Source organism: Lepisosteus platostomus, chromosome 16 (assembly GCF_059453375.1).
Source record: "Lepisosteus platostomus isolate fLepPlt1 chromosome 16, fLepPlt1.hap1, whole genome shotgun sequence".
Taxonomy (NCBI): domain Eukaryota; kingdom Metazoa; phylum Chordata; class Actinopteri; order Semionotiformes; family Lepisosteidae; genus Lepisosteus; species Lepisosteus platostomus.
Window position 1 is genome coordinate 3,983,968 of NC_142626.1, and position 9,783 is coordinate 3,993,750.

Below are 9,783 nucleotides of genomic sequence, written 5' to 3' on the forward strand. Positions count from 1 at the left end.
TACACAAAAATAACCTGTTCTTCAACGTTTCAGAGTTTATTAAGACGAAAACACAACAGGCTCGCGAAAATTATGTTGTATTGCGGGGGATTAAACATTGAGCACACTGTCTTTTATTCAAAAATGAAAATGGTTCGCAAAATGAAACCATTTACAATTTCAGCCGAAGAAACGTTTCAACTCTTAAAGGGTCAGTGTCGCTGACCCTTTAAGTTCTGAATTATAACTCTGAAAAAACGTGATTCTCTTCTTCAGCTGAATATCGGTCCCCTCTATATATTGAAATTGTGTTTTATCTTGTGTATTATTTTTATTTATTGTTGTTGTCATCCTGTAAAGCGCTTTGAGAAGACACCTTTAAAGGCGCTATATAAAATAAAGTTTTTTATTATTATTATATAATATATAAACTTATATATTATATAATATCGCAGTGGTCATTGTACTTGTGGAGAGTAAAGGAATTTCGATGTTTCCTGTAGGTAGATATTGCTCAGTTTGGGGAATTTGAAAGCCAAAATATTGTGCCGCCCCATGAGTTACTCGTATTTAAAAGACTATCGGCCGTCTTTCACATGTCAGACGCACTAAATGGTCGCCTCAGGCTTGTGTCGAAGTATGAATCTCATGATTATTTGATGAACTTTCGGCGGGTTGGGACTTTTAACTCGATAAAAACCGCACCGCCTGCCCTGCGCGTCCGGTTTTGTGAAAGATGTTGTGGGGCGCGTTTGTAAGGGGAATTAACCGTCACGTCGCGACAAGGAGAGATGGGGAACCTTCAAAAGAACTGCGGCTATTCACGCCGACCAAAAATTAATCAAAACTACTGTTTTCCGCTTGGCGTCTCTTTGCGGACACGGCCGGGCGCCCAGGAGGCGGCGCGGCGGAGTCGCGCTAGGCCGCCCACAGCCATGGACATGCGCACTGGCCTAGGCCGCGGAGGCGCCGGCCGACCATAAAGAAACACTGGGTGACGATGCAGAAGCGGCTCCCCTCCTAAGCCCAGAAACAGCTGGAGCGTTGAAAAGCATAAAAGCTCAAACAAGAGGAAGAGGAGAAGGAGGGCGGGGGGGGGAACTTGGGCTCGGCCCGGATTTCCCAGCAAGGATGTCGGATACCGCCGCAGCGTTTCACACCCAGCTGGCCTCCGTCCTGGAGATCCTCGTCCGGGCCGCCGTATGCGAGATAACCGAGCTCGTCCGGGGCAGTTTCGCCGACTTCGAGGTCCAGATCGCGCGAATCAAGGAGGAAAACGACACCCTGAGGTGGCGCCTGCAGCTGTGGCAGAGCGCGGCGGCGGTGGGGCAGGCGGGGGAGGTTGTCTGCCGGCGCCCCGTTGCCGGTAAGATCGCCTTCACGGGTGAAAACCCGGATCTCTCCCGGTCCTTTCATTCAAACCCCGGGCAGTTCAGAGACGGGGCGTTATCTGCGTCGTGTTTTATTTATCTTTGGCCCTTCTGCCAGCCCGCCCCGTCTCTCCTGTTATTGCCCTACATCGCAGATAAGCGAACTGGTTTTGTGGGTTTGATCAAGACGGGGGGTTCTCAGATCGGACTCGGCTCAAGTCTTTTTTTTTTTTTGGAGTCACGCCGAGCCCACCCCACCCTTTCGGCCTGTCTAATAAACCGTGGCGTCTGGTAGTTCGCTGATTTTCTCGGAAGAAGCCCGGCGTTGTGGGCAGCCTGTTCCACCCTCCCACCACCCTTCGTGTAAAGCGCTCGATTCGCTTCGGTTTATTTTTATATAGCACACAACACGGTTGCCCCAGGGCGCTTAACAATGCAAGGGACCACACATTTTGTGAAGACAGAACAGAAAAGACCAGAAGACAACGGAGGAGAGGAACTAAAACAGTCTTAACAAGGAAAAAAAAACCTCTAGGGGGTCCAAGGTCAACTGGCTGCCCAACCCCTTTGGGCATGCTAACGTTATAGAATTTTAAAAAAAGGAAAGAAATGAATACGAGTATTAATCCATCCATCATGTCTTCTGTGTGTCAGTACTCCATGCAGATCTCTGTAGACCAGCAAGTGCCATGAGCTGAGGATCTCAGGGGGGCTTATGAAAACATGGCTGGCCGGCCTGTTCCCTCTCCCCGCCACCCTTAGCGCAAAGACGTGCCTTCTGGTCGCGCTTCTGAGTCATCATTCTCAGACTCATTATCAGCCAGCAGCCATATCACCCTGCAACTCACCACTGGCAGCCCCACTGGAGACTCAGCAGGTGGGAGCCTGGTCAGTACCTGGAGGGGAGACTCCTGGGAAAAACTAAGGCTGCTGCTGGAAGAGGTGTTAGTGGGGCCAGCAGGGGGCGCTCACCCTGTGATCTGTGTGGGTCCTGATGCCCCAGTATAGTGACGGGGGACACTAGACTGTAAACAGGCGCCGTCCTTCGGATGAGACGTCAAACCGAGGTCCTGACTCTCTGTGGTCATTAAAAGTCCCAGGGTGTTTCTCGAGAAGAGTAGGGGTGTTACCCCGGTGTCCTGGCCAAATTTCCTCCCCTGGCCTTTACCCATCATGGCCTCCTAATAACCCCCCTCTCTGGACTGGCTCCATCACTCTGCTCTCCTCCCCACTGAGAGCTGGGGTGTGGGGGGAGCGGACTGGCGCCTCATCCAGGTGGGGGTACACACTGGTGGTGGTGGAGGGGAGACCCCATTACCTGTAAAGCGCTATATAAGTGTAAGCAATTATTATTATTCTTTCTGTCCACAGGCACGGACGACAGGAGCGCAGGGGCTGCTGGGGATAGAGACACCGCCTCCGTTGCAGCTGAAGAGGACATCGCTGAACTCTATCCTGCTGGTTTCATGGATGGGGTTGCCGACCAGCGTGCCGAGACCATTAAACAGGAGGTACGTGATCAGAACAGACGTGGAGCTGGAGTCTATCCCAGCAAGCAGTAGGCACAAGGCAGGGCACGCCCTGGATGGGACGCCAGTCCATCACAGGGCAGACACACAGACACGCCAGGGCCAGTTTTCCCAGAAGCCACTTCGCCTCCCAGCAGCTCTTTGGAATGCGAGAGCACCTGCAGGAGACCCTTGCGAACTGAAGGAGAACATGCAAACTCCACACAGACAGCACCCCAGGTGTGGATTAGGACCCAGGGGTGCCAAAGCCCCTGAACCCAGAGCGTCTGCACTGCTCTGATCTCATGATTATTTTCCCTTCCACTGTCGGAAGATTAACAGAAACCTCTCAGCTCTATTGCTTCTCCACTCTGAGCTCTTCCCAGGTCATGGGGATCCCCTCCACCACCACCAGTGTGTACCCCCACCTGGATGAGGCGCCAGTCCACTCCCCATACCCCAGCTCTCAGTGGGGAGGAGAGCAGAGTGATGGAGCCAGTTCAGAGAGGGGGGTTATTAGGAGGCCATGATGGGTAAAGGCCAGGGGGGGGAAATTTGGCCAGGACACTGGGGTAACACCCCTACTCTTCTCGAGAGACACCCTCGGGTTTTTAATGACCACAGAGAGTCAGGACCTCGGTTTTACGTCTCACCCGAAGGACGGCGCCTGTTTACAGTCTAGTGTCCCCCGTCACTATACTGGGGCATTAGGACCCACACAGACCGCAGGGTGAGCGCCCCCTGCTGGCCCCACTAACACCTCTTTCAGCAGCAGCCTCAGCTTTCCCAGGAGTCTCCCCTCCAGGTACTGGCCAGGCTCCCACCTGCTGAGTCTCCAGTGGGGCTGCCAGTGGTGAGCTGCAGGGTGATATGGCCGCTGGGTATAATTGGCAAAGGATCCAGACTTGATATATTATGAAGTGCGATCTGGACTGGTCACAGGGCCCTGATCTTTGGCGCCTGATTTTGTCTGAGTAAAACGTGCTCTTCTGTCCCAGGCTGCAGATCTGGAAGAGTCTCTCCTTCTCAAAGAAGAGGACCTGGAAGAGGAGTCCGACAGCGGCGATCCTGAAGGAGGGCTGTTGACTTCTGGCAAAAGTAAGAGGAATTTAACTAACGAACGTCCTGAGCACGTGTTTGATGACGAGAGCAGGCACAGTTCAGTTTGCACCGCGTGTTAAGTGCTACTTGGGCCTTTGAGCTGGTGCAAGGAAAATTGATCAAGTTTCGGATCCGAAATGTTTTTTTTCCCATTGTCTGCTATTGTGATTCCCTGAATCGGGAATATTCCGATTCCAGCTGCTCTATCGCCCTGCAGCTCACCACTGGCAGCCCCACTGGAGACTCAGCAGGTGGGAGCCTGGCCAGTACCTGGAGGGGAGACTCCTGGGAAAGCTGAGGCTGCTGCTGGAAGAGGTGTTAGTGGGGCCAGCAGGGGGCGCTCACCCTGCGGTCTGTGTGGGTCCTGATGGCCCAGTATAGTGACGGGGGACACTAGACTGTAAACAGGTGCCGTCCTTCGGATGAGACATAAAACTGAGGTCCTGACTCTCTGGGGTCATTAAAAACCCCAGGGTGTTTCTCGAGAAGAGTAGGGGTGTTACCCCAGTGTCCTGGCCAAATTTCCCCCCTGGCCTTTACCCATCATGGCCTCCTAATAACCCCCCTCTCTGAACTGGCTCCATCACTCTGCTCTCCTCCCCACTAATAGCTGGTGTGTGGTGAGCGTTCTGGCGCACTATGGCTGCCGTCGCATCATCCAGGTGGGGCTGCACACTGGTGGTGGTGGAGGGGATCCCCATTACCTGTAAAGTGCTTTGAGTGGAGTGTCCAGAAAAGCGCTATAGAAGTGTAAGCAATTATTATTAATTATTATTATTATTAGCGGCTAAAGATAAGATTTCACAGCTGGGAGGGTCCGAGGGCCTGGGTCCGAGGAATATTTCCGAGGATAACTGGGATTCCAAGGCCCTGGATTCACTTCCTGAGGGGCTGTCTGGGTGGAGTTTGCACGTTCTCCCCTAGTTCGTGTGGATTTCCTCTCGATATCCCATAGAGAAGGGAATATATGGCCTCTTCTTCGGTCTCGGTGGCCGAACTCGCTCATTTGTACCACCTCCTCCAGTTTGAACTGCTCTGCTTTCCTGACACCTTCCTGTTGGCCACCTGTGACCCCTGACCCCTGACCCTTGACCCCTGACCTCTGACCTCTCCTCTCACCTCGGCGTCCCTAGGCCCCGGTGACGACGCTGGACGGGCCCAAGCCGAGCAGCCGGGCTGCGAGGGGCTGTGGGTCCCCAGTCTGAGGCAGGACCCCCACCCTGTGCCGCCCGAGAGCGAGAAGGAGTGGCTGGGGCCCCGGAGTGAGGAGGAGATCGGTGAACCGCGGTCCGCGTGCGTCGGAGAACCAGGAACCGGGAATGTGACCCAGAGACTCAACGCGCTGGGATATGGGCACGGTCTAGAGGGGGCTAGCAGCCTCACTGGTCTCCAACCACAGCGTTGCAGCCCAGCAGGAACTGTGGTGACCACAGGGCAGGACCAAGAGGTACTGAAGGAGCAGGGCATCGGGTTTTGGTCGGATCACGGCGAGCCACAGCCCCTCCGTTCGAACCCCAGCGGGCCCGGCGAGAGAATCCCGCAGCCCTGCTCCGGGGCCCCCGGTGCGCATCCAGAGCCGGATCCTGTCCGCATCAAAGAGGAGACCGAGCCCGAGGCCGACGGCGGCCCGGAGCCGGATCAGAACCAGCAGATCGGGCCGTGGGGGTTTCTGGGCCGGACGGGAGGGAGAGGGGAACCGGTCGCCGGGGAATCCTGCCTGGAATGCGGGACCTGCCGGGGGGGCCCGCCGGGGGTCCCGGGGCCCCAGCGGCGGGCCGAAACCGGATCCGGGGCCGGCCCGTTCCCCTGCGCCCTGTGCGGGAAGCTCTTCGGCCAGCTCAGCCGCCTGCGGACCCACCAGCAGATCCACGGCGTCACCAGGAGCTTCCGGGCCACCCCGGCCGCCCCCGCCAGGCCCAACATCTGCCCCCAGTGCGGCAAGGGCTTCCTGCACCCGGACAGCCTGAAGACCCACCTGCGGGTGCACACGGGCGAGCGCCCCCACCCCTGCGGCCTGTGCGGCAAGGCCTTCGGCCACCTGCGCAACCTGAAGCGCCACCTGCGCATCCACACGGGCGAGCGGCCCTACGGCTGCCCCTACTGCGGCAAGCGCTTCAACCAGTCCAACAGCCTGAAGACCCACCAGCGCATCCACACGGGCGAGCGGCCCTACGGCTGCACCCAGTGCGGCACGCGCTTCATGCGCCTGGTGTGCCTGAAGAAGCACCACGCCGCGCACCTGCGCGACCGGGCCCCCGGGGGGCCGGTAGGGGCCCCCCCCCTCCGCCCCTATCCGGTTCAAGCCTAGGAGTCGCGCTGCTGCTGCTGCTGCTGATGACGCCTTCATGCGCCTGGTGTGCCTGAAGGAGCACCACGCCGCGCACCTGCGCGACCGGGCCCCCGGGGGGCCGGTAGGGGCCAACCCCTCCGCCCCTATCCGGTTCAAGCCTAGGAATCGCGCTGCTGCTCCTGCTGATGATGATGATGATGATGACGCTTTCATGCGCCTGGTGTGCCTGAAGGAGCACCAGGCCGCGCACCTGCGCGACCGGGCCCCCGGGGGGCCGGTAGGGGCCAACCCCTCCGCCCCTATCCGGTTCAAGCCTAGGAATCGCGCTGCTGCTCCTGCTGATGATGATGATGATGATGATGATGATGCTTTCATGCGCCTGGTGTCCCTGAAGGAGCACCACGCCGCGCACCTGCGCGACCGGGCTCCCGGGGGGCCAGTAGGGCCCCCCCCCCCTCCGCCCCTATCCGGTTCAAGCCTAGGAGTCGCACTGCTGCTGCTGCTGCTGATGACGCCTTCATGCGCCTGGTGTGCCTGAAGGAGCACCACGCCGCGCACCTGCGCGACCGGGCCCCCGGGGGGCCGGTAGGGGCCCCCCCCCTCCGCCCCTATCCGGTTCAAGTCTAGGAATCGCGCTGCTGCTCCTGCTGATGATGATGATGATGACGCGCTTCATGCGCCTGGTGTGCCTGAAGAAGCACCACGCCGCGCACCTGCGCGACCGGGCCCCCTGGGGGCCGGTAGGGGCCCCCCCCCTCCGCCCTTGTCCGGTTCAAGCCTAGGAATCGCGCTGCTGCTGCTGATGATGATGATGATGCCTTTGTGCGCCTGGTGTGCCTGAAGAAGCACCACGCCGCGCACCTGCGCGACCGGGCCCCCGGGGGGCCGGTAGGGCCCCCCCCCCTCCGCCCCTATCCGGTTCAAGCCTAGGAGTCGCGCTGCTGCTGCTGCTGATGATGATGACGCCTTCATGCGCCTGGTGTGCCTGAAGAAGCACCACGCCGCGCACCTGCGCGACTGGGCCCCCGGGGGGCCGGTAGGGGCCCCCCCCTCCGCCCCTATCCGGTTCAAGTCTAGGAGTCGCGCTGCTGCTGCTGCTGCTGATGATGATGATGATGACGCTGGTGTGCCTGAAGAAGCACCACGCCGCGCACCTGCGCGACCGGGCCCCCGGGGGGCCGGTAGGGGCCAACCCCTCCGCCCCTATCCGGTTCAAGCCTAGGAATCGCGCTGCTGCTCCTGCTGATGATGATGATGATGATGATGACGCTTTCATGCGCCTGGTGTCCCTGAAGGAGCACCACGCCGCGCACCTGCGCGACCGGGCCCCCGGGGGGCCGGTAGGGGCCCCCCCCCCCTCCGCCCCTATCCGGTTCAAGTCTAGGAGTCGCACTGCTGCTGCTGCTGCTGATGACGCCTTCATGCGCCTGGTGTGCCTGAAGAAGCACCACGCCGCGCACCTGCGCGACCGGGCCCCCGGGGGGCCGGTAGGGCCCCCCCCCCCCTCCGCCCCTATCCGGTTCAAGCCTAGGAATCGTGCTGCTGCTGCTGATGATGATGATGATGATGATGATGATGACGCCTTCATGCGCCTGGTGTGCCTGAAGGAGCACCATGTCGCGCACCTGCGTGACCGGGCCCCCGGGGGGCCGGTAGGGGCCCCCCCCCTCCGCCCCTGTCCGGTTCAAGTCTAGGAATCGCGCTGCTGCTGCTGCTGATGATGATGATGATGATGATGACGCCTTCATGCGCCTGGTGTGCCTAAAGAAGCACCACGCCGCACACCTTCGCGACCGGGCCCCTGGGGGGCTGGTAGGGCCCCCCGCCCCTATCCGGTTCAAGCCTAGGAATCGCGCTGCTGCTGCTGCTGATGATGATGGTGGTGATGATGATGATGATGATGACGCCTTCATGCGCCTGGTGTGCAGGAGCAGGGCGGGTCGGATTCACTTCGGCGTTTGGGTGGGGGGTGGGGGGGACCCCCCGTTGGCGTGTCTCCCAGAGCCCAGCCGCGAGTCAAACCCCGAATCCGCCCGGGTGGCAGGAACTCCAGTGCGGAACCCGTGGGTCCGGGCTGGGTTCCTGCGCCCTCCGAGACATCCTTACTGGTGTCAGCAGTGGGATCGGCTCGAACTCTGTAGCTCCCCGGTGTAGGTGCGAAATTGGAACTGGCTGTGCTGGTTTAGGCGTCCTGTTTTCCCGAAAACGCTTCTGCGCCATAGGACGCTGCCACGTGTTAGCACCAAGAAATCAAAAATCTGAGCTCTTTACTGTGCAACGAGTCTTGCATCTGGCTCGCGACGGTCCCCCTAAAAAAGAACCGTTGAGCCACATGATCACAGTTGCTCTCTCAAGTAAGAAGATGTAACGGATCTCAACACATATGCGTTCAGAGCTTAGAACAAGAGACGCTCGCGTCTTGCGAGACACAGCTGGTCCAGATCCTCCCAGCGGAACAGGAGGAAATGGGGTGGTGGGAGCAAGGCACAAGCCGCCCCCCCCCCCCCCTGCACAAAGGGTGGTGGGAGCAGGGAGCAAGCTTCTCAGCCGTGCTGTTGAGACCGCTGCCCTGGCTTACTCCAGGAAACTCCCGGGTGAGAACCTCTGATCGCAGCAGGAGCCACTCCTTTACACAGAGGGGTGCGGGAGGATGGAACAGGACGCCCAGCAATGCTGTTGAAGCCGGTCCCTCGGTTTTTCTTCCAAGACACAGCCTGACGAGATCCTCCGTTCAGAACAGGAGGCCGCTGTCTTTGCACCGAGGGTGGTGGGGGCGTGGAACAAGCTGGATGAGACCAACCAGCTCCTCACTTCTGAACGAGGTCGACGGGCTAGATGAACTCCTCACATTTCAAAACTTTCCTGTGTTCTCACTTTTAAAGTTGCAGCAGCCTGCCGCCATGTGTAAGGAGGTCTTCCTGATGCTGCTTCTAAAACAAGATTAAAGACGTTTAATGACCCAGCCTTTATTTGTGTCTGATCTTGCTGTTGATATATAGTATTATAATTTTCTAGGAAGTTCTCCTTTAACCAGAAGATGAAAGCCACCTCCCCCCCCCACTGCCTCCTGGGTAATGTAGTTCAGATAAGAGCCGCCATCTTGTCAGACCTCACACTAGATTCAGTGTAAACAAAAAAAACGATGCCTTGGTCATGATTATTCGGTTTTGATTCTCGAGTTGTGGAGGGGTTGGAGCCCCTCTTATGTAGCAACCAATGTCCTTGTTCTGCCGGAGTTTCCATTATTCCAAAATCCTCAAATAGGTGTCCTGTGCTACGCCATAACCTGTCTCTCTTTAAGGGACAAGAAATAGGTTTATTCCCTGCTGAACGGAGAAGAGAGAAAACACAACGTTTCGGCTGTAAGGGTTTCCTCCCACAGTCCGAAGGCAGCCCACTGGAGCTCAGGAAAGCTGAGGCTGCTGCTGGAAGAGGTGTTAGTGGGGGCCAGCAGGGGGCGCTCATCCTGCGGTCTGTGTGGGTCCTGATGCCCCAGGATAGTGACGGGGGACACTAGACTGTAAACAGGCGTCGT

The 9,783-nt window shown here is 58.3% G+C and overlaps 1 protein-coding gene across 1 annotated transcript; it reads left to right on the forward strand.

The window, feature by feature from the left end:
• The first annotated feature begins 724 nt into the window (after positions 1-724).
• LOC148646733 (uncharacterized) lies at positions 725-9,210 on the forward strand. Its single transcript, XM_088609230.1, has 4 exons — positions 725-1,345; positions 2,721-2,860; positions 3,856-3,955; positions 5,092-9,210. Exons 1-4 carry the CDS (start codon positions 1,111-1,113, stop codon positions 6,264-6,266), a joined length of 1,650 nt encoding a protein of 549 aa, XP_088465356.1. The 5' UTR covers positions 725-1,110; the 3' UTR covers positions 6,267-9,210.
• Positions 9,211-9,783: the final 573 nt, after the last annotated feature.

Coding starts and splice junctions, on each gene's coding strand:
- LOC148646733 (XM_088609230.1), top strand. CDS start 1,111: ATGTCGGATACCGCCGCAGCGTTTCACACCCAGCTGGCCTCCGTCCTG. Junction 1,346..2,720: donor CTGCCGGCGCCCCGTTGCCG/GTAAGATCGCCT, acceptor TTCTGTCCACAG/GCACGGACGACAGGAGCGCA. Junction 3,956..5,091: donor GCTGTTGACTTCTGGCAAAA/GTAAGAGGAATT, acceptor CGGCGTCCCTAG/GCCCCGGTGACGACGCTGGA.